The sequence below is a fragment of the Rhinoderma darwinii genome, chromosome 6, assembly GCF_050947455.1.
Source record: "Rhinoderma darwinii isolate aRhiDar2 chromosome 6, aRhiDar2.hap1, whole genome shotgun sequence".
Lineage (NCBI taxonomy): Eukaryota > Metazoa > Chordata > Amphibia > Anura > Rhinodermatidae > Rhinoderma > Rhinoderma darwinii.
This window is the reverse complement of record NC_134692.1, coordinates 71,157,867-71,183,245: the sequence shown is the minus strand read 5'-3', so window position 1 is coordinate 71,183,245 and position 25,379 is coordinate 71,157,867. Positions and strand designations below refer to the sequence as shown.

Here is a 25,379-nt window from a genome sequence, read left to right as displayed (position 1 = left end):
GGCAGGCCACGATATTCTGTCAAACGCCTTTTCAGCATCTAGGGACAGGATCATGAGCGGGATGTGGTTAGTCTGGGCGTGGTGGATAATATCTAGAGTTTTAAGGGTGTTATCCCGGGCCTCCCGACCAGGCACAAAGCCCACCTGATCCGGGTGGATTAGATCAGGCAGGTAGTTATTTAGTCTATTGGCGAGCAATTTGGCGTAAATTTTCAGGTCTACATTGAGCAAGGAGATGGGACGATAACTGGAGCAGAGTTGAGGATCCTTACCCGGCTTAGGGATAACCGTGACATGAGCCAAGGTGGAGCTAGGAGGAAACCGGACCTCCGGGGAGATAGAATTAAAAGCTGGCAGTAAAAACGGTAACAACCGGTCAGCCAACACCTTGTAAAACTTGGCAGTGTAGCCATCCGGGCCAGGACTCTTTCCCCCAGGAAGATCGGTTATAACCGCAAGGAGCTCCGGGGAGGTGAAGTCCTTATCAAGTTCCTCAGCTATCTCCCTAGACAACGGTGTGAAGGGAGAAGAGAAAGAATCCCCGTCTGGCAGATGAGAGTGGGTAGGGGTGGGAGGGTCAAGGTTGTAAAGATTAGAGAAAAAGGTATGGAAGCAATCCGCTATCTCTGGGGTCGTGTGAACCACCTGGCCAGAAGGAGCTTTAGTATTTGGGATGTGTGATTGGGCAATCTTAGTTTTTAAAGCTCTGGCCAACATGCGTCCGCTCTTATTGCCAAACTCGTAGAATTTACTGCGACAGACTTGGAGAGCGCGCTGCTGGGCAGAGTCCAACAGCCGTCTGGCATCCTGTCGGGCGGCAACCTGTAACTCCCGTAAAATCGGAAGAGACAACGCACGCTTGTGGGCCAGTTCAAGAGTGCTAATTTTTTGGAGCGCAATTTTAAGGGAGTGGGCCCTTTCTCTTTTAAGGCGCGCTCCGTGTTTTATGAGGACCCCCCTGAGAACACATTTAAGGGCTTCCCAACGCACCAAGGGGGACGTGTCATCCTGAGCGTGATCAAGTGTGAAATATTCCACCGTTTGAAGTAAATCATCATGGCACATCCCATCCAGGAGCAGGGACTCATTCAGTCTCCAAGTCCAGGAGCCTTTAGTGATGAAGGGGAGTTGTAAGGTACAGTATACCGGGGCATGATCAGACCACAGGATACTGCCAATGGACGTAGAGGCTACCCAGGGGAGAGCATGCTGCTGGATGAAAATGTAATCCAAGCGACTGTAGGTGCCATGCGGATGGGAGTAGAAACTATAATCCCTATCAGTGGGGTGTTGTAGGCGCCATGCATCACAAAGTTGAAGCTGTAGGAGAGCACGCCTCGCCCGTCTAATAGCACCATATGCAACACTAGAGCGACCAGTAGAATTATCCACCGTCGGATCCAGAGTAAGGTTAAAGTCTCCGCACAGCACCACAGTCCCCCGGACCACCGGAAGGGCGGCTTCTATAAGTTGGAGAACGAAGGGCACCTGACCCTGATTGGGAGCATAAGCGTTAATCACCGTGAATTCCCTCCCACCAATATTAAGCACTAAGATGATGTATCTTGCGTCGGGACCGACAACCATATTAACAACCTGATGGGGGAGGGACTTGTGGAGGGCTATGGCAACTCCACACGATCTGGAGAGGGGATTATTACTGAAATGCCACGTAGTGTAATGTTTGTGCTTGATAGTAGGGGTATGTCCCTCCTTAAAGTGTGTCTCCTGGAAGCATGCAATGTGTACCTTACGCTTGTGTAGATGGTGTAGAATTTGCGCCCGCTTTTCAGGAACATTCAGCCCCTTCACATTGAAGGAGGCAATAGTAAGGTCAGCCATGGGTGCAGACTAAGCGGCTCGCTGAAGTATGCCGGCTAACGCACGAGGGATCGGAGTCCAGGATCGCCAGGAGGGAGGAAGAGGAGGGAAACAAGCTAGGAGTAAAGAACAGAGCATTAGAGAAAAACACAGACATAAAATCAAACAAAAAAGGCAGTAAGAAAACAACTGCCGCACCAGCTAAGCGCACAATTGCGGTAGACCAAAAATTCGGTCCAAAACCTACAGGGGGAAGGTGACAACTACGCATAAGAGTTATCCGCACTCCCCAGCGTACCATATTATAAATATTGACAGCTTAACATCATTGCACACTTTAAATAATGAGCAAGAGGAAGACATTGGAAGGCATCTGAAGGTAATACTCAAAACCACAGGCATTCTTGAAAACCGACAGCAAGTAAATACGTAAAAGGAAGGATTCCCGGGGTGTGAAATCCGGGTCATCACGCCGAACGGGCGGTCTCCATGGGTGGAGTAGGGTCCCGTTCTTGTCGGCGTCTAGATCTTCTGCGGGGTCCTCGTGGAGGGCGACCCTCTGCCACAGATAGAGGCCCAGGGAGCGGGCGTCTCCCTCTCGATCCTCCGCCAGCAGAGGATAACAATGAGGGCCACTCTGGTAACGCAACATGAGGAAGGTTCAAGTCCCGCAAGAAACTAGGCAAGTTGGTCGGGGATCGCACGGTATAGGTACGGCCATCCCGTCTGACCATAAGGGCAAACGGGAAGCCCCACCTGTAAATGATGTCCCGGTTTCGGAGCACCTCCAGCAGGGGCTTGAGAGCAGCTCTTTGCGCCAGCGTATGTCGAGATAAATCCGGCAAAATACGTAACTGCGTGCCTTGATGGAGAATGATGGGCTGCCGCCGGATTTTTTGCAGGATAGAGTCCTTGATTGCGTAGAAATGGATTCGGCAGATGACATCCCTCGGCCGAGGATCATCAGCACTTACAGGGCGGAGAGCTCTATGTGCCCGGTCGATCTCTATATGGGTATTTGGCGGACGGCCTAGTAAAGTATTGAAGATGGTGGAGAGAGTTGAAAACAGATCGGACGTAGGAATAGATTCGGGCAATCCTCTCACACGTAGGTTGTTCCTCCTGTTACGATTTTCGATATCATCGAGGTGTTGTTGCAAAGTGAACAGCTGAGCTGAGTGCTGCTGAATAGTAGATTGGATATTTGCAATAGTGGCATTATCAGCAACCCGCTCCTGCGTAAGAGTGTCCACCCTTGTAGAAAGTGAGGAAAGTTCAGCCCGAAATTGAGTAAACTCCAGCTTACATTCTTCCACGATCTGTCTGGCAAAGGAAGACATATCAGCCCTGGTGGGCAACAGTTGGACAAGCTGGCGGATGTCTGAAAGAGTCGCCGGCCTATTTTCACATATACCTCCAGACGACGGGTCTGTGAGACTTAATGCAAGGTCTGCTGGTATATCCATCGGAGCATGGGCATATTCCAGGTCAGGAGAAGGAAGTGGGTGGAATTGAGGACCCTGGTCACGGGTATGTAATGCAGGCAAAGTCCCGGATTGAAGGGGAAATCCCACATGCCCGGCCGGGGCGGTGGTTGAGGGGACTTTTGGGGCGCTGCTCCTTGAGGAGCTGGAGGACCAAGATGGGGGGGCCCCCACCAGCCCAGGGCCCCTGAGAGGAGTGGGGAGGTCTGGGACTAGTGGCCCTACAGGCTGTAAAGAGACACTGGGGGCAGGAGGTTCAGAGCCTCGGTACTCACTGCGCCTCTCATATGAATCGTCCTGCTGTGGAGCTGTAGTCAGGGCAGCTGTGGCGTCTCCTGCGACCCTGGAGGCCGGATCAGGTGGTAGCAGGCCGCAGTCAGGTCCAGGAGGTAGCTGGCCATCAGGCCATGAAAGCAATGGCGTAGGTGGATGGAGACCCGACGTCTGCAGGCCAGCCGGAGAGCGCCGGCGGCCATCTTGAGAGGCCACGAGGCCTGATGGCAGAAAAGCGGCACCTGCCGCGGAGGGAGCCCCAGATGCCTCACAATGAGACCGAGGGTCCGATACCCTCTGCACCGGGGCTCTCCCATCCGGAGAGATTGTGAAGGGGGCCGTATTCCCCAGAGCAGGCCCACATCTGAGCACCACAGAGTCCCGGCGGCCATCTTGGATGCAGGCAGGCGAGGTCGGCCGGGCCGCAGGATCCTCCACAGCCCGGAGAAGAGATGCGGAATCGGAGGCCTCCAGATTCTGGACCCGGACGGGTAAGTGAGCGACTTCTGTTGCCGTCTCTATCAGCTCAGGGCACTGAGACAGTGGAGATGGAGAGGTCGGGCGGCCATCTTGACCCCCGGCCTCGGCCCGGATCGAGGCCCGGAGCTGCATCTGGGGTTGTCGCCCGAAGTATTCCCCGATATCACGCTGGGGTGATGAGGGGCAGGTAGGGGCTGCTGCCTTGTGTTTTTTAGTCGTCTTCCCCATGTCTGAGAGTGGATGTCAGCCGATTTTAGCACACTGGGTGAGGAGCTGGAGAAAGCACGTCTTCACTCTCCCATAGCTGGCCACGCCCCTCACTTTTGTCTTTTTTGACACAAAAGTATTTAACATTTCAAATTTTTCTTGAAAATGTGAGAAATTGCTGCTAAAGTTTTAAGACTTGTAACGTCCTAGAAATATAACAGGACTTTTAAAAAACGATGCCAACATAAAGTAGACATATGGTAAATTTTAACCAGTAAGTATTTTGTGTGGTATTACTATCTGTCTTACAAGCAAATACATTTAAATTTAGAAAAATGATAATTTTTGCAAATTTTCTCAGAATTTGTGTTTTTCACAAATACTGAATAGATCGACCAAATTTTACCACTAATACAACGTACAATGTTTTCTCGTGAGACACAATCTCTCAGAATCGCTTGGATACATAAAAGCATTCCAAAGTTATTACCACATTAAGTAATACATGTCAGATTAGAAAAAATTTGCTGTGTCCTCAAGGTCAAAACAGGCTGTGTCCTTAAGGGGTTAAACAATTATGCTACATGTATGATACTGCCATGTAAAATATCTAGGTTACAGTGTATGCTTCTGCCTTGCAGTCCTCGTGCTCAAGATGCATCAGTTATCTTCGACTACAATCCGTTTGCTATCTAGTTCTCAAGTGATAACAGCAGTGGTCAGCGTTGTAAAAGAACTTGTAGAGAATGCGTTAGATGCATTTGCTACGAACATTGAAGTGAAACTGGTAAGTTTATTTTCTTTTTGTCTATAAGAATTCTGTGTACTTACATGAAAATATATAATCTTTCAATATTTGGATTAAACGACCTGTTCCCTTTTATGACATGTCTGATTTAGTAACTACTTGTATTCCCCATGAAACAACAATGCTGATGCACCTTTTCTTAAAACTGTGTTGTGATGTTCCCCTATAATTCCTCCTGGAAATGTATGACTATGTTGCCACTGGTTGTTACCATTCCCCTCGTCAATGGGGGGGGGGGGGATTTGACTGTAAGCACCGATTTGAAAGTATCTGAGTCTTTAGAGACACATCTCATTGAAAAGGGGAATGGTGACACCCAGTTATCAAAAAGATTAAAATGACATCAGTAGACTATAAATAATTTAACTGCACCCAAAGTACCAAGTGTCCATAAATTTCAAATGGATTATGGATCTTGTTCGGAGACTCCATGAGGAAGGAGGATTGGCATCTTGCTACGCATTTTCAAGACAGCAATCTTTGGTTTTTTTTTAATTCAGAAAAAGCCTATGGATGACGGATGCCACTGTATGGCATTCGTCACAGGTATCCATTAAACGTATACATCGGGAAGCTCCCAACATCACTGTCCATATATGGACAGTGATGTCAGGAGCTTCCTCAGGGCTGGATTCCCCAGCCAGAGCGCTTTTAATGCTCAGCCCGGGCACTCCGGCATTTTAATTGTAATGTTCCTGACGTCACCGTCTGGGATACATTAAACGTGGACATCGGGAGGCTCCCGACACACTATCCATATATGGACAGTGATGTCAGGGGCTACTCCAGGGCTGGAGTCCCTGGCCATAGTTTTTGATGCTTTGGCAGGGGACTCCAGTGTTGTATTGGAGCTCCTGACATCACTGTCCATATATAGACCGTGACATCAGGAGCTTCCCTTTCGACAGCGCTACACATAGCACTCTGCCTTTGGGGTTTTGGCAATACATCTCACTGTATGCCTATTCGGTGGCACATGTTGCAGCCTTCCATTAACCTCTTAATGACGAAGGAGGGATATATCCGTCCTGTGAAGGTGCTTTTTCCCGCAAAAGGATGGATATATCCGTCCTCTGATCGCGTGGGTATTGCCAGTGTAGCAACGTGATCAGCGGCAGGAGCACGGCTGTTATACACAGCCTGGCTCCTGCTGCAACTGGCGGAATGTAAACAAGCTCCGATTCCGGCAGTTTAACCCATTAGATGCCGCTGTCCGTAGCGACCACGACATCTAATGTGTTTGATAAAGGGAGCTACCTCTGTCACCCCATCATTGCCCCCGCAAAGAAATTGCGGGGCGCCGTCGGGTTTCCATGGTAGCCGGGGGCCCAATAAAGGCCCCAGGTCTGCCTTCAGCAACTTCCTATTAGGCCATGTCAGAGGCATGGCCTAATAGTTTGCCTGTCAGTTTACACTGACAGGCAATAATGCTTTGGTACACCAAAGAATTATATAAGCGATCAGCAGATCGCATGGTGCATTCCCTTTGTGGGACTAAAAAAAAAAAGTGAAAGCAGTTAAATAAAGTTTATAAAAAAATATTCGTCAAAATAAAATAAAACCACTTTTTTCCCCCAAAAAGAAGTTTTATTCAGTAAAAGTGTCAAAACAAATACATACACATATATGGTATCCCCACGATCGTAATGACTTGAACAATAAAATTAACACATTAATTAAACCGCTGGATGAAAGGCGTAAAAAAACCCTGGAAAAAACAATGGCTAAATTCTTTCTTTTTTCCCATTCCCCCCATAAAAAAATAAAATAAAAGTTAATCCATAAGTCTTATGTACCCCAAAATTGTACTAATGAAAACTACACCTTGGCCCGCAAAAATCAAGCCCACATACGGCCACATTGACGGAAAAATAAAAAAGTTACGGCTCTTGGAATGCGGCGATGCAAAAACAAGTAATTTTTTTCTAAAAGGGTTTTTATTGTGCAAACGTAAGAAAACATATAAAACCTATACATATTTGGTATCCCCGTAATCGTGTCGACCCATAGAATAAAGGTAACATGTTATTTACGCTGCATAGTAAACGGCGTAAATTTATAACGTGAAAATCAATGCTGGAATAGCTGCTTATTTTCAATTCTCTCCTATAATGAAGTTAATAAACGTTAATCGATATATTATATGCACCCAAAAATGGTGCAATTACAAAATACAACTCGTCCCGCAAACAACAAGCCCTTATATCGCAATATCGACGGAATAAAACAAAAGTTACGACTCTTGGAATGCGACCGTGAAAAAACAAAAAATAATCCTTGGTCATTAACGTGCAAAATGGCCTGGTCATTAAGGGGTTAAAGTCCTCCTGACATAAACCTTGGATGAAAGGCAAAAATGTTATGTGCACAGGCCCTAAGAATGGTCACAGGCTGAGACATCCAGCATCTGCTTTTATATATCTCTTACATGCAATTGATGCAGAGGCAGAATCTGAAGGAGATGTATTTGAGGACGCGGGACCATATTCGAATTTCGGCCTCTGAGTCACTTATTAATTTTGTTTAAACCTCTGTCATAAATAATTTTTAGCTTTATATGTTGCATCCAGATTTTATTTGTACCTGAAATTTTGAGTAATACATTCTACAGTTTTTAAAATCAAAGTCAAAACTGAGCTGAAATAGACGTGCAAATAATAGGAAAACTTTGCTATTCGGTTATTCCCATCTTAAGCATTTATGGCATAGCTTTACCTTTTCAGCACTTTTATGATGCTTCTTTTAATGCTAGAAGTTGCAGCTGCTTTTCTCTGTAGGAGACATATCTGTTTGTCTGCCTTCCAACCCGGTGCAATCTGTAATGTAACCATGACAGGATCTCTAACAAACTGTCACTGTTCCCCCATGGATTGCAAGGTTTGAGAAGGCAGCAGAATGCAGAACCTGGAGATCTTGTAACAGGCACTTTACTCCTGCTATATTACAATTAGCTGATGCAACAAGAATGACACGGGACCAGGAGGAGGGTTTACAGGTACAAAGGAGGTAAAGGATGCTATGTACACTACTTGCGACACAGGATCAAGAATGACCAAGGAGATGAGACACAGAGCGCTGTAGGTTACTACTACTAACGTGACTTATCAATAATAAATGAAAATAGTATAACTGTCAGAAATACTGAGAGGAGGTTAGGTAGGTCTTATAGGCACCAGGGTTGTGGACTCGAAAGGCTAAACTTCCAACTCGGACTCCTATTATTCCACGGTCCGACTCCAGCTCCGACTCATTCCTAAATGGCTCATGTATAATAAGCTTGGTTGTCTGCTCGCTGTGTATAAATGTATCTGTAGACGGTAATGTTATAAGAAAAGAGAGGACAGTGATTCAAATAACTTAATGCAGCTATAAATGTATATGTCCGGTGAAAGTCTGAATAGAAATAAAATAAACATTTAAAAAGTATATCTGCTATATTAACTACTTGGCTTAATATAGATGCCTAAAATGGGAATAATCCTGTTCTCTCTAGCAGTTGTTAGATGACGACAGGCACGCCCAGTCATGGCCAAATTAACCAAAGGGAGAACGATGCATCAGCACTGGGCCCCCTGGTGGCAGCACCATTTTTAACTGTGTTTGAGTCCTCTGGGCGCAGACATAGTTGAAAACTTGAAAGGGGGTTTGAGAGCGGACGCCCAGAGAAAGGGGGAGAGCGTCATTGTTGTGTGTCTTCCCCTGTGTATGTGTCTCCTGTTATCCCTTGCAATCTTCACCTTCATTGCTTGTCTGTCTTCCTTCTCCCCTTCTGTGTCTGTCTGACGGATGTCCCTCCTGTAGTTTTGTTCAGCGGCATGCGTCTCGCTGCAGCGTCACTGAACACCCTATACTAGTCCTGGATGTCAGGGAGATAGTGTTTTCTAGGCAGCCAGGCTAGGCTACCTTTTATTCCCGGTACAGAATGCTCTTTCACAGAGTTATAGCACCAAACATCTAAATTGTTGCGTCTAACTATACACGAATCGGGGTGACATTATTTTGCCTCCAATTTAGTAAATCAGATAATAGCTGTTTAGTTCTATGTTTTATGATAAAGGTGTCTGATTCAAGGGGCCACTGTACCGCTCCTACTAATACTGAAATCGTTGCTCGGGGCTAGTTTGTCCAACACCATTCTACATACATTTGCTAATTTTTATAAAACCGTCTATAGCTTACAGGTTACCTCCAACTATGAAGATGCTTGTGCCTAAGATGGGAATAACCGTTTAGGCAGACGATATGTTACTGCCCCTCATAGCTTCTAGGTCTTCACTACAATATGCTCTATATTTAAATGAATGATTTAGTGAATACGCGTGCCTCAAGGTGAATTGGTCTTAGTCGCTTATAATGCCCCTGGATTCGAGAGACTTAGCGGCCCTACCTCTACAGTATCATAGTTCTCTGACATATTTGAGATTCTAGACTCTACCTGACTATCTAGCCTTAAACATCTCACCACTCATCTTTTCTATAAATACCAAGACATGCTCCTTGGTGTGGGACTGTCTGCTACTGTCTGTAGTAGGCCAAGTTAACCTTGTCATGATGCTCTTACCAAAGATACTGTATGTTACCCATTGATCCTCATTATACCTCGCACATATCCATTTTCATAAACTCACTTCCCTACTTCTGTCCTGGGCATGTCTGCCACTATCTATGATAGGCCAGCCTTGTTAAAATAATGCTCTTTCTCAAGATACTGTAAGTTACCCATCATACTCAACTATTCTTCGCACAGACCCATTTACAAAGCTCAATTTCCTACTTGTGTCATTTATTTGGCGGAATGGGAGGTCAAAACTTGCCTGGTGAACCATGCAGTACCCTGGGATTTTGGTGGGATGTCGCCAGACAACCAATTGTATTACCTGGCAGCACAGTTGGCTCATATTGCTCTCTGGGGGTGGGGGGGGGGGGGGCTGGGACTTGAGAAGTGTAGTGCAATCGTTAGTAGCAGATGCTTTGTCATTTCAGATAACAGACCCAAGATATACTGTTTTTTGGCTTAAAAAGTTGCTGGACTGCTTTTTTTTTTTTGCCTATATGGTGTAACATAGGGTATTATTAAAGAATAAGGCAGAAGCTACTGTGTATGACTTGTGTATACCTCTTATAGTTAATGTGCCATTTATGGGTTGTCTGCCATCTTGCTTTCTTCTTCGCAACTGTTGTGGTTCTCCTAATGCAGCCTACAATTCCCATAATACTTCTGGCTTTGGGGAGGGTACGGGATTTAATCACACTGCACTTGCTCTACTCTGAGTCCTATCGAAGTGCAGATAGTTCAGTAACATGACTTCTGTCCCCACAATGCAGTCTCCGTGTATTCCTATGTGATGCAGTTTGTCTCCTCTGCCTCCTGCTTATGATATGCCCTCTCCTACCTTCTCAAGCAAGAGACAGTGAGGAGCAGCATCTCCTAAAAATACACTGGATTCTCTGCACACAGCACACACAGCTAGTGTAGACAGTTAGTCATAGCAGTTTTATAACTGCAGCTAATCATTATATAGACTCACCTATTATATCACTGCACTCCTTGTCCCTTAGGGCAGAAATGATCTCTTCAGCAGCACTATATGTATGAAGATATACAGAGGAACAAGGAGATTGGAGCTGGGTGGGGAGGGCATGGGTCTCCGAGCTGCCAGGAGGGATTTGATTGGTGATGCTGTAATCCTGTAGTTAACAGGAAGTCAGCCACACAAGAGAGACTGGCCTCCTGTCCATACATGAGAGCATAGTCTATTTTGAAGGTCAGACTGAGATCACATGACAGCTGCCCATATTGAAGCAGTTGACAAAACCTCCCTGTTTATTCTCTATGGGACTTACGGAAATAGCTGAGTTCTACACGCTATTTCCATTAGTCCAGTAAAGAATGAATTGAGCGGTTGAGTGCACGCATATCCATGGCTCCATTGAAACGGGGGACCCTAGACTCTCGTTTTTGTGATCACTGGGGGTTCCAACAGTCAGACCCGCACCCATCATATGTTTTTCACCAATCGTGCCTTGCCAAAACCTCCTGTTTTGTTGAATTACAAATAGAAATTAAATTAGATTTTAAATTTGATTTTGTGGAATGGACCTGATAAAATAGTCCAAATTGTAACAGTGGAATAAAAAAATACCTGGTTTAAAAAATAACTAAAAACTGAAAAGTGAGTTCATATGTATTCTTACCCCCTTTGCTCTCAAACCCCTAAATAAGTTCTGGTCCAATCAATTAACTTAAAAAAGCCCACAGAATTAGTTGAATAAGGTCCTTGTGTGCAATCAGTGTCAGATGATCTGTCACTTGACGTCCGTATAAATACACCTGTTACGAAAGGCCCCTGAGACTACAACACCACTAAGCAAGCAACATGAAGACCAAGGAGTTCTTCAAACAGGTCAGAGACAAAGTTGTGAAGTATGGGTGAGGGTTTGGTTATAAAAAAAAAAGCTAAACAACCCTTTTTCGACCCATGATGAAAATACACGTCATGAAGCGGGGACGACGACTGATGTTTGGAGTGGGCTCATGCGATTCCGCTGTTCCTGGCCTTTTAACTAGTAAAATGCCGTGGTCAATAGTGACCGCCGCATTTAAACCCTTAGGAGGAGGGGGCGGCCCCCTGTAACGGCCCCCTCGCAATGCGATCGGGCGGCGCAGATGGTTGTCATGGCAGCCCAGTGGCCTAATAAAGACTCCCAGGTCTGCCTCTGCTAAGCCATGCCTAAGGCAGGCTGTAAGTCTACAATATACTGCACAAAATTAGTATTGCAGTGTATTGTACCAAATTTTCTGACGATCGCTGGTTTAATTCCCCTAGAGGGACTAATAAAAAATGTAAAAAAAAGTTTTTCAGGAGTGTAAAAAAAAAAAAAAATTATTAAAAGTTAAAAAAAAAAATCCTTTTCCCTTTTTTCCCCCAATCAAACGTAAAAAAACCAACAAAATTGGTAACGCTGTGTCCGTAAAAGTCTGAACTATTACAATATACCATTATTTAACTCGCATGGTGAACAGCGTAAAAAATAAATAAATGTTAAAACACCAGAAACTTTGTTTTTTTGGTCACCTTAGCGCTGAAAAAATATATAATAAAAAGTGATGAAAATATCATATGTACCAAAAAATGGAACCGGTAAAAACCACAGTTCGTCTAACAAAAAATAAGCCCTCACACCCGTCAATCGACCAAAAAATAAAAAAGTTTTGACTCTCAGAATGTGGTGAAACAGAGCAATTTTTTTTAACAAATAGTTTTTTCTTTGTAAAAGTAGTAAAATATAATAAAAACCTATATAAATTTGGTATTACCGTAGGTGTATTAAGCTGCAAAATAAAGTTATGTTGTTGTTTTGACCGCAAGGTGAAAGCCGCAAAAACAATGGAGGAATTACATTTTTTCCCAATTGCACCCCACAAAGAATTTTTTCCATTTCCCAATACATTATAGGATACTTTAAATGATGCCAATAGAAACAACATCTCCCCCCGCAAAAAATAAGCACTCACACCACACTATTGACGGAAAAATAAAATCATTATGGCTCTTGGAAGGCGGGGAGTGAAAAGCGTAAAAATAAAAAAATTCCGGGTCTTTAAAGGGTTAAACATCCCATGGAGCACCATTAAATCCATCATAACAAAATGAAAAGAATATGGTACAACTACAAACCTGACAAGAGAAGGCCGTTCACCAAAACTCAGACTGGGCAAAGAGGGCATTAATCAGAAATTCAACAAAGACACGCAACAATAACACTGAAGAATCTCCAAAGATCCACAGTGGAGATGGAAATATTTCTCCATAGGATCACTATAAGCCGTATGCTTTATGGAAGAGTGACTAGAGAAAAAGCCATTGCTTCAAGAAAGATAAAGGAATGCTGAGGCAGTGGATTCCACTTTTAGGGTATGTGCACACGATAGCAGGCATTTACGTCTGAAAAGACAGACTGTTTTTAGGAGAAAACAGCTGCCTCGTTTCAGTCGTAAATGCTCCTCCTCGCATTTTGCGAGGCTTCTCTGACAGCTGTAAATTTTGAGCTGCTCTTCATTGAGTTCAATGAAGAACGGCTCAAATTACGTCATTGTTCCAGCCCACTGTGCTGTGGATCATGCTGGGCTGGAACAATGAGAAGTGTATGTCACTGATTGGTCACTGATTGGTCAGCCTCATACACTTCTTTACAACACCCACTTGGTCAAATGTAAAAACACGCCCAGTTGGGCATTAAGAAACTAAATCTAAAATTGCTCATAACTTGCTCAAAAATGATCGTTTTTCAAAATAAAAACCACTGCTGTTATCTACATTACAGCGCTGATCAGATTATGTAGGAGATAGGGCACTTATAATCTGGTGACAGAGCCTCTTTAAACTATAGATTGTCCTGCAAAAATAAGCCCCCACACAGCTCCATTGGCGAAAAAAGTTCTGGCTCTCAGAATACGATGACAAAAAATGTGCAGAGTGTTCCAAAAACTGATAACATCTGGCACCATTTATCAGTGAGACACTGGCCACACATCTGTGGATTATTTATTTACTGCATAAATAGGCAGATTTTTCCACCTGCAAAAAAACTCCATGTGAACAGGGCTTTAGGAGGTATTATAAATACATCCTTCAGGAATTTTGAGGCAGATTTTGACATGCCAGCAGAACATTTGCTGCGTTTTTCGTCCGCGACCATTGAGCACCGCGGGCAAAAACCGCCGTGAAAACCGCTTTCTCTGCCTCCCATTGATGTCAATGGGAGGTCAGAGACAGAAACACCAAAATAGTGGGCATGTCGCTTCTTTTTCCCAGGAGCGGTAATGAGATGACCGCTGAGTAGTGTCAGGGTATGTTCACACGATAGCAGGCATTTACATCTGAAAAGACAGATTGTTTTCAGGAGAAAACAGCTGCCTCGTTTCAGCCGTAAATGCTCCTCCTCGTAATATACGAGGCGTCTGTGACGCTCGTAAATCTTGAGCTGCTCTTCATTGAGAACGGCTCAAATTACGTTGCAAAGAAGTGCCCTGCACTTCTTTGCCAAGGCAGTCAATTTACGCGTCGTCGTTTGACAGCTGTCAAACGACGACTCGTAAATTACAGGTCGTCTGCACAGTACGTCGACAAACCCATTCAAATGAATGGGCAGATGTTTGCCGACGTATTGTAGCCCTAATTTCAGGCGTAAAACGAGGCATAATACGCCTCGTTTACGTCTGAAAATAGGTCGTGTGAACCCAGCCTTCGTCTGCGACTCTCCGGTTTAACATAAAGATTAACATTGGGTGGGGAGTTTATGCCCTCCTTTTCACTTATTGTGCCGCTGATTCTTAGGCCCCTCTTCTTTCACTCAAGGTGGCCACAGTGCATCTCAGACTACCCGATGTACACTGTGCATCGGTAGTTTGAGGCACTCTTATCCGCTTTCAGATTGCCCAGCATTACTCACGTAGGTACGTGGGGAAAAAGATGGTCTTAATTCTGAGAGCCATAACTTTTTTTTTCTTTTTTATAGTATTCCGTGGATGTAACCATATGTGGGCTTGTTTGTTTTGTTGCCACGGCAGGTCCTTCGATGGGTGACAGAGGGAGCCTCCTCCCTTTGTCTAACCACCTAGGTGATGTGGTCAATAGCAAGGAGTAAAATGAAGGGGATCATTATTATGTCTGATCCTGGCCATTGTAGTGGGATGTCTGCTGTACCATCACGTCCTATTGTGGTCACAAGACCCAAAATAGGACGTTATGATACGTCTGCTTGTGGGAAGGGGTTATAGAGGAATATGCTACCTCCAGCTGCGACATGCATACCAATCACAATATGGGTCCACTGAGATGTTATATATATATATTTTTTAATCTCTGCTCTACTTATGAAAGGTAGCCCTAGAGGCCTCATCCCTGCCAGATTATAAATGTCTCTGCTCCTTCTGTTAAGAGGTTGGGTAAGGGTGCAGAGCAATGAGAGATGGGGAAACTGGTGAGTAAAATCTTTAAAGATGATTAGAAATATATTCTGTCAGTCCCCCGGAAGGTTTCCACTAGGTACCTCGGGAGAGCTACCCAAATGTATATCATTCATCAGGCCTTTCTGACGGCCGCTAGAATGGCCCCATGCTTTTTAGGGAGGAGAGACATTTGTCTCAAATGTGGCTTGGAGCTGGGATCCTTGCACCACATTATATGGCAGTGCCCATATGGGTGCAAATGTTTATTTCTTAATTACCTGTTAGCACAATAGTCCCCCATGACCCTTCAGGTGTGCCCTGTGGGGCTGCTGGATACCTTTCAGTTTTCCCCATCCCAACTTTTACATATAACACTATTTCAAGATAACCCTTACCCAATGGATAGACTGTGAACGGGGCATTGCCCTATAAGAACTTATGTACCTACATTATGGAGTACCAGATAAGCTTCAAGCTTTGTGGACCCCAGGGATTTTAAGTCTACTGATTCGAAGTCCCCATACTGTGCAATCTGATCTGCCCTGATATGTACCCCTATACCCTTGGGCTTTTCCACCCAGCCCCACCGGTTCCATTGTACATTAATTTTATATTATAGCCTTCCTTTTCTTAATATAGCTCTACCTTTTTACCAGTTTTTGCCATGGTCATACACATTATATCTGATTCTTACTTGTTCACTCTGAAATTGTGAGATCGTTTTTTACATATAGCAGACATTCTGAAAGTTTCTTTAGTTGTTCCTTTATTTCAATGGAGAATTACATGACTTGATATGCCTTTTACTGCTGTCGTAACATCATGGTATTAATGTATAATACGTGTAATTTCTCTGTATTTTGTCACTCTTTTGTATTAAAAAGTGTCTCTGATTTAAACCCTTTGTATACGTTTTCTCTTTAAACTCCTCAACTTCTAGGAAAACTTTGGCTTTGATAAAATTGAGGTGCGAGATAACGGAATCGGCATTAAAGCAGAAGACACACCTGTTATGGGCATCAATCATTATACCTCTAAAATATCCAGCCATGAAGATTTAGAAACATTAAAAACTTATGGTTTTCGAGGGGAAGCCTTGGGCTCAGTCTGCTCCATTGCTGAGGTAAGCGGTGAGAATTTATTGTAAAAGTAGTTTAAATATTATTTCCGATTGTGGGCGGGAGTCTGCTTTATTAATGAAGAGAGCGCTCCCTTCATTATTGACTGACTGTAGCGGTATATTTGCCTGTGTACATAGCAGCTGTTAATAATTGGTTAAAGGAGCGGAGAGAGGATAACTATGACTCCCCTGTACTCTTTCGTAGCTGCTTTTAATGAAATGGCGCAATATTTTGTGTTGCTGTTTGGTCCAATAGCACAGCAGGCCTGTCAAAAGGGTTGTCCTGGCTTTGGGCTGTTTTTTATACTGATGATCTATCCTGGCAGGTCATAAGTATTTGAGTATTTAATCGGTTTGGGTCCAACACCTCGGCGCCGGAACCTATGCAGCGGCCGTGCTAGGTTACTGCAGCTCTGCTCCTATTCACTTGAATAGGAGCAGAGCTGCAGTACTGCAGCATGGTTCTATACAGTGGTCCGAGTCATCTGCTTCCGGCACCAACCCTTCATAGCTTTCGACGCTCTGAGGCAACTGGAACAGTGTCTGGGTGTCAGACCCCCACATCATATACTGATGACCTATTCTGTGGATAGGTCATCAGTATAAAAAACAGCCCCTAGCCTGGACAACCCCTTTAAGGGCAGAATATTCTCGTGATAGGTCCGCTTACAAGGAAGCCTATAAAACATATGTATATACTGAAACTACAGATTCTACCACATACAAACCTGGTTTCTGATCATTTCACTAACAATCTATTAACACAATTTTGGACAAAAAAAAAGCTACAAACCATGCACCTAAATTTCTTACACAGACTCTAACATCCAGAAAGCCCAACAAAGCCAGAACGTGAAAACAGAGTGTCAAGCATGTAAATACCCCACGTGTCTTCTGTAGGTTTGCTTAGACTAGATCCACTAGTTGCAAAATGAACAATGTGTAATCATGCAAACCTGATGTTTGTTAAAACCAGATTTATCGGTCAATAACATTAAACGCCCCCCCTTATAAACATGCATATATTCTGGATCTAGACACGATACCTCATTCAAAACTTGTTTCTTATCATTTCTCTAAAAAGTTGTGCTGCTTGAGTGTAAACATATTTTTATTTTTTTTTACAAATAAAAATTCGTAATTTGCAACCTACTATAACTAATAGATAATCTACACATTAGTTGTGCTTGAGTGTAGAAATGAGAAAATCGTAACCAGGGGTTTTCAGACGTTTTGCACCTCCTAGTAGTCAGGACAATTTTCACACTTTTGACATGTACAAATAAAACCTAAATTACAAAATCCAAAATTATACTAAACCCTCATACCTATATATTTTTTTGTAGACACCTGTATTAAATAACTTTTATTAACAATTTTCCCCATAAAATACAAAATAACACCCCACAATTATACCTCTGCCCTCCCCCTCCCTCCCTGAACCCTTAATATCCACCTATAAAATACAATCCTGATAAGTCCAGCATATCTGGACTACCTTGTATGGTGAATCACAGAGAATAAAAAAAAATACATATACATCAAGGTCTTACAAAACAGTTGTTAGAAAAGCATACATTGAAATTCCAGCTATTCCGCAATATATATAGCCTTCCCATCATAGACATAATAATAGGAAGAGCCAATGGCTAGTTCAATACCACCACTCCTATAATCTTAATAAACTTAATAGCCTTTAGTCTTCAAATATCTTAAATTTATCTTTCTTATGATTATCTTTTGGAACAAAATACAACTATCCATTCTCTTTTTAAATGTAATCTCTTAATCTCGACTAGTCTGAATTAATCAGTCGTGGGATCCCCAGCCATCAGGTCTCCCTTACAGAGTCGTCGAAACCTAGGAGCGATTTCCCAGTGTAAACATAAGTGGTCCAAGGAAGAAGGGGAAAAAATAAATGCTCCTCTCCTTCTCTCCTCCTCCCTCACTATACAACATTCACCATATACTGAGGTCCAAGGGTACCATGTTTCAAGAAATGTATGTTTTTTTATTAACTTTACACCAGTATATATACTCAAATTGGAGAGCCGAATTAACATATCTTTCCCATCCTACAATATTCGGAGGTTCAACTCCTATCCACTTGGCCATTATTCCTTTCCTAGAAAAATACAGCAGCTTCATTATAGCCTGTTTTGTTTTTTTTAGGTCCCTTTAAATGTAATCCCTCCAGGTCTCCAAGTATACAGACCATAGCATTTTCCTGCACAGTTACTTTATAGATGACTTTGATCCGGTCCAACACCATTCTCCAATGTTGTGTGATCTTCCCACATTCCCATAACATATGGAAAATATTCCCTATAGCTATTTTACATTTTGGACATTCAGGATTCCCTTTTTTTTTTTTTTTTTAAATATTGCCACTCTGAGGGGAATATTAGGCTCGATACAATATATATAGTTGAGTCACTCTATATGCAGGACTTTTTGACAAGCGGGGGATGGCTTGTCTTATTCTCACTCATTGTTCCAACAGAAGATCACCCACGTCTCTTCGCCACCCAGTTCTAACTTCTATTGCCAATTCCTGCCTTCTTCCTTTGATCATCATTCCACATATTCTAGAAATTAGCCCTTTCATCTTAGTTTGCTTGGCAATAAAGTCAATTTCGGGCAGGGTCTGCTTTAAAATCGTACAGTTACTCTGCGCAAGAGATTCTCTAATCTGCAAGTATTGAAAAAAACTCCTTGGAGATAGCCCATAATCCACACTCAATTCTTGATATGTACGAATGTTATTTCCCCAATACAGTTGCGATAATTCATAAATACCTTTATTTACCCAAAATGAATATTGTAAGTAAAAAAACTTGTTACCTAATCATTTGTTCCCCCATATTGGGGCATTACTCCATAACCCATTACTACCCACTTCCTCCTTTAGGACCCTCCATACTTTTTGAGCCATCGCAGCTGTGGGGAACTCAGCCTGCAGTAGGTCAGCCAAAATTCCTGTTTTCAATAACTCAATAGCACCATACAACTTCAAAAAAAGGGAGCTTCCTCCCTGTAAGCCCTGTATAAACTATGTCTTCTCTTCTCTCACACATCGTTTTTACTTGGGCTGCAATATACAGTAATTTAACTACAGGGATAGCTCCCCCTCCCCCGTATCCACTGGCCTCTGTAAATGGCCCAATTTTATTCTCGTCTGTCTTCGACTCCAAACTACGCCCCTAAATAGGCTTTCTATGTTTCTAAATATTTGATCAGGCAGCCAAATTGGACAATTAGTCATAACATTAGTCATGACATATAAGATAGAGGGGATCAGAACCATATTAATAAGGGATACTCTCCCTGCCATAATCATCCCTAGTTTGGACCATATCTTTATCTTAGTTCCCATTTTATGTATAAGTGGATTAATATTACATCCACTAGAGCCAAGCAAATCCCTGGTAATATTTATACCAAGATCTGTATCCCATTATCATGGGGTATAAACCTTGGATCCAAGGGCAACATCGTCGATTTTACCCAATTAATTTGCAACCCTTAAACTTCCCCAAATTCCTTTAATGTATCAAGTACCTTCCCATCCGACAGGTGTGACCCCAAGAATAGAAAAATATTGTCCTTATATAAGGCCACCTTTTCCTCCCTATCTAAAAATTTAACTCCCACAATCTCTGCATCTCCTATAATTCGAACCACTAAAGGTTCTACTCCTGGAGCGAATAATAGTGGAGACAGGGGGCACTCTTGCCTGGTTCCCCTGCCATTCGGGAAGGCCTCCAACACTTTTCCAATCTGGCCCCTGGTTTAGAGTACAACAATTTAATCCAATTAATAAAACAAGTACCAAAACCCATACCTTCCAGCATATCCCATAAATATGACCATTTGAGCGTATCAAAGGCCTTGGCTGCATCCAAAGAGAAAATCAACATCTGACCATCATTATCTGGCCTTGACTGTATATTCATAAACAACCTTCTAATATTGGTTTACGTCGATTTGACTTTAATAAACCCGGTCTGATCTTCATTAACCAGATTGGACATCACCGCCGAAAGCTGACAGGCTAGAATGTTAGCGAAAATGTTAAAATCTGTATTTATTAGTGATATAGGATGATATGAGTCAGCATTCAAGGGATCTTTCTATTTTTTTTAAGGATTAGTATAATTAGCGCCTCCGTCATAGAGGGAGAGAGCTTTCCCTCCTTGAGTGGCACTTCTTACACCTCTTGAAGCCTCCCCAAGCATTGCTCACTATAGCACTGATACATTGCAAAGGACAATCCATCCAAGCCCGGTGACTTTCCTCTTGCAGATGCAGCCAAGGCCCTTTCCACTTCCTCCAAAGACAGCGGACCATCCAAACTTGCTCTCTGTTCCTCTGAAAGTCTAGGCAATGAAATTTTCCGCAAAAAAGTCCTAGTCTCCTGCAATCGACCAACTTGGTCTGGGGCAGGTCTATATAAAAAGACACAAAGATAGAAATAATCTCATTCAACTCTGATACTACTCTTGCATCTTTAGACCTAATAGCAGAGACTGTATTTTTAGGTGCTTGGTTTTTAATAATTTCTGCTAACACTTTACCCGGGATACTACCCTCAAATACAACTCTATAATCTATAAAGCATTGGGATTTCAGTGCCATTTTCAGTTGAAGATTTTCATAACTTTTAACTGCGCTTTTCAACTTCTCCAGATCTACCTCAGTAGGCCCTTCTACATAGTTATTTTTTTTCAATGGTTTTAATTTTATCCTCCATTTCTTTTATAACTATGTTACCATTTTTTTTTTGTAAATCTTAATTTCCTTAGATACAGATAGGCCTTGAAAATATCCCAAATAACAAAGGTATGCGCTGTCTTATCATTAATATGTAAGAATGCTACTATTTCCTCTTTTACTTTATCATGACATTCTAGTAGAGATAGCCAGAATGGATGTACCTTCAATCTAGCACTTTGGGGGATTAGCTTCTAACCCACATGTCACAACCAGAGGTGCATCATCTGACAACCCTCTTGCTTCATAATCATTATTTTGTATTTTCCTAGCCAGGTATATGCTACCCAGACACGCATCTATTCTTGAGTATGTATTATGAATCTTAGAACAAGAGGAATATTTCTGGCCATCAGGATTTCGCTCCCTCCACACATCGTGCTACCCAAATTCTTTAATCAATTTATATAATACTGACTGTTTACCCTCATTCTTTTTATTTCCTAATTTATCTAACTCTATGTGACATACATTATTAAAGTGACAACTTTTATTACAAAATTATTTAATTTATACAATATTTCTGACGAGTAAGGGGTGGGATATTGATTGATGCAATCACCCATTGTGTCCCTTCAAATTTGACATTTAAAAATACAAAATGTCCTTCACTATCACAGTATACCCTCAAAACCTCCATATTAATGGCTTTATGTATCAGAATACTAACCCCCCGTGAGTATCTATTGTGGAAGGAGTGATAAGACTGACTGACCCAGCCCCGTTTAAGAACTACAACCGTGTCCTGAGTCCGATGAGTTTCTTGTTCTTACTCCTGGTAAATAATTTTTTCGTCGATTGAAAACTGCCAGACGTTTAAGCTTTCCACAAGTCCCCTTACATTCCAAGATAGGAATTTAATATTACACACCATTTATATGATAGAATAAAGATGAAAACGTACTTTTTTCTAAATACCTGAAAACGATGGACCAAACCAAAGAAGCAGGATGTGGAAAGTAGAAGGGAGAGGAGGAGCAAAAAAAAAAAGACAAACAACCCCTCCCCTCAACATAACTACAGCGACCCAAGAACGGGAGATAGTTGCAACACTTGTCCTAACAAGCAGGTCTCTAACTAAACCATCCCACCTCCACCGCTGCATTTTCTTATGTAAGATAAGAATACATTTTCTCATCGCTTGAGCCATTTATGTCGCTTTACTTCGCTCTTAATGTTGGCTTCAACCAGTCAGAAGCTTCAGACACATTTTCAAAATATACTGCCCATTAAAAATGATTTTAAACTGAGCCGGATACATTAGTGCATATTGCATCCCTGCTACTCTCAACTGTTTTTTTAAGCTCCATAAATGCAGACCTTTTCTTTTGAATCTCAGTTGCATAATCCGCAAAGAACATTACTTTACAGTTGTTATACATTATCTCTGTTTTTCCTCTAGCTTTCTATAATATAAATTCTTTATCTCTCTTTTTTAACAATTTAACTAGCAATGCCTTGGGCGTGGCTCCAGAGGGTCTTAGCTTGACCGGACCTATAGTCACAAACATGAAACGTGAGAAATCCTCTTTCCCAAATATTTCCAGGAACCAGTTTAATACAAATTTTGCAGTTCTCCAAATCTATTACTTTCTTGACTAGTACTTTATTTGATTTTTGTAGATCTTAAGACTCCTTTGCCAACCCGACATTACAGTCTTCCACCAGGCTTATTCTGACCTCAGCCTCTTCCACCTGACTCCGGATTTCCCCCAAGTCGCTTCTCAGCAGGGAGATTTCGGTTTTTACCATTCCCATCACTTCTTTTATGTCCATACAACACTGGGCGATCTGGGCTGAGATATCTTTAGATATCTCCCTCCTTCCGGGCTACCGCCCCTTCCTGTGGCATAAATAGAGCCATATCCACTAGTACAATACCCCCTCCTTCTATTAGCAAACTGGTTTCTCCCGGCTCTAATAAGGATTTTTTCCCATCTACTTCCGCCTTCCCTTTTCTTTTTGAAGACATTGGAGGAGAGTTCATAAATTTAACAATCTTGGCATAGTCTGCCTTGCCTGCACTGCCCTCTTTTTCTCTCCCAAAATACTCACTTCCCCGGATAATCTGGATTTAATCTCTTCCTTACCTCTCCTGGTCATCATAAGGGTTTTAATACACACAGATTTTTTACCAGGTACCGTCCTTTTAAAAGAAGATAGAAGGTTTAAGGCCCCATGCCCACTTCCGTTTTTTCCTTCAGGGTGTTAGCCGTTTTTTTGACGGCTAGCACCCTGACCCATTCATTTCAATGGGGCCATGCACACTTCAGTTTTTTTGACGGTCCCCTTGTTCCGTTCCGACAAAAGTAGAGCATGTCCTACTTTGGTCTGAGATTCCGTGACCGTGGGGCCCATACAAGTTAATGGGTCTGTCAAAAAAAACTGAAGGCACACGGAAGGCATCTGTGTGCCGTCCGTGTGTGACGGAGCCATTGCCTAGCAACGGCCGGGCGAGCAGAAGTACATGTAGAAAGAGATATTGCACTGCACAATCGGCAGCCCCTTCTCTCTATCCAGCACTGATAGAGAGAACAGGCTGCTGATCAGTGCTGGATAGATAGCGATAGAAAGAAAAAGCAGTTCATACGTACCCCGGCCGTTGTATTGGTGACGCGTCCCTCTTTTGACATACAGTCCGACCTTCCTGGATGACGCGGCAGTCCATGTGACTGCTGCAGCGTGTGAATGGCTGCTGCGGTCACATGGGATGAAACGTCATACCAGGAGGCCGGGCTGGAGAAAGAAGCAGGGAGTTCTGGGTAAGTATAAACGTAATTTTTTCAGAGTTAGGGATTTTTAAAGAAAACATTAGAAATCTATATTGTGAGCGCCGCACATGGTACTCGCTGTGCAACTGTAGTCACTGTCCAAGGTTCTGAAAGAGTTACTGCCGATCAGTGCAGCCTCTTCTCCCTATCTAGCACTGATCGTAACTCTTTCAGCACCCTGGACAGTGACTACCGCTGGACAGTGAGTACCAAGCGCGGCGCTCTGGAACGGAAACACGGAAGTGTACACGGAGTACACACGGGAACCACACTGATCCAATCACGGACACACGGATCCATGAAAAACGGCCGTGAAAACGGTGATGGAAGTGTGCATGAGGCCTAACAACAACAAAAGTAGGCAAATAGGCAGATTGAGCTCTAAGCAGATAAGCACAATGGCAGTTAAACAGTAGCTGTAAATGACACTGTATTCAAAACTTTGAGCTTTTGCAATGCTTGTATTGCTATGTATTGCTTTAGCTTAAAGTCCCGTAATGCTGCATATATTGGGACAAAAAAGGCAGAGATGCTCTGCAGTGGCTAGTAATCAATTGCAAACAGTGCAAGGGTAGAGTGCAAAAAAAAAAAAAAGCTGTGTATTAGTCTGCCATTATGCCAATGACCAATGCATATCTATTCACCCCCAATGTCAGCCAGTCATTTAATTTACTGATCACTGCTCTTAATCGTATCAAGGGTAAGTTTCAAACCTATATTCTGTTTCCCGTGCTATATTTGTTCCTGTGCCTTGGACTGTTGGAGTCGTGTTTTGCCACCTGTCATGCCTGCTGATATGCACCACGTCTGGTGTCTGCAAGTTCATCTATGCTGAGCCTCCATTACTGTTTGGACTATTAAATGTAGGAGAAAAAAGTGAACCACAATCCAGCGCTGGGTGAAAGTAAAAAGGAACTCCTGTTCCAATTTTATTGATATACCAGTAAAAAGAACTAAATAGAATAGTTCTGCGATGTGGAGAGTACAGGGATGAGTGATGGGTAAACGATCAAAGTTTTCCTTGTTGGAATGTGCTTACGCGTTTCTGACACGTCTCGTGTCCTTATTCATGGCATGCATGAATAACAGTTACCCACAGTCCCTCTGGAGACGTCTTTGGCTGTTGCCTCGGTGAATGGATTGCCTCTTCCCTACCCAATTGTATCTGAAACCATGCCGCTAAAGATCCACCTTGGAGCCCTACAAACTGAACTTATTTTGTTTCTTGTTTTGCTTAAATCTGTCAATCCTGTCCTCCTGGGCCTGCCTTGGCTCCGACTACATGCCCCAGTCCTGGACTGGAATTCCGGAGAGGTTCTCAAGCGGGGCTCCAAATGTTGCAACCGCTGTGTGTTAAAGATCCATCCTGTCCAGCTTCCTCTGACTCAGTCATTGGCAGAATTACCCCCTCATTTCTTCCAGTTTGCGGATGTCTTCAGCACGAAGGAGGCTGAAATGCTTCCCCCACACCGGGCTTATGACTGTCCCATTGAACTGGTTCCAAATGCGTCCCCTCCCCATGGATGGGTATACACTCTCTACTTGCCAGAGATTCAGTCTATGTCGGTCTATATCAAGTAGAATCTGGGGATGGGTTTCCTACAAAAATACTCCTCCCTGGCCGGGGCTGGGTGCTTTTTTGTTTAGAAAAGACGTATCTCTTCGACCTTGCATTGACTACCGTGGTCTC

General features: G+C 43.1%; 1 protein-coding gene across 1 annotated transcript in view; it reads left to right on the top strand.

Annotated features, from left to right (window-relative positions):
- The window catches only part of PMS1 (PMS1 homolog 1, mismatch repair system component), a 235,704-nt gene that overhangs the window by 34,901 nt on the left and 175,424 nt on the right, over positions 1-25,379 (top strand). The window contains exons 2-3 of the mRNA XM_075829924.1: positions 4,907-5,052; positions 15,966-16,148. Of these exons, the coding sequence (XP_075686039.1) occupies positions 4,921-5,052; positions 15,966-16,148 (315 nt within the window). The 5' untranslated portion in view covers positions 4,907-4,920. The remainder of the gene's footprint in view (positions 1-4,906; positions 5,053-15,965; positions 16,149-25,379) is intronic.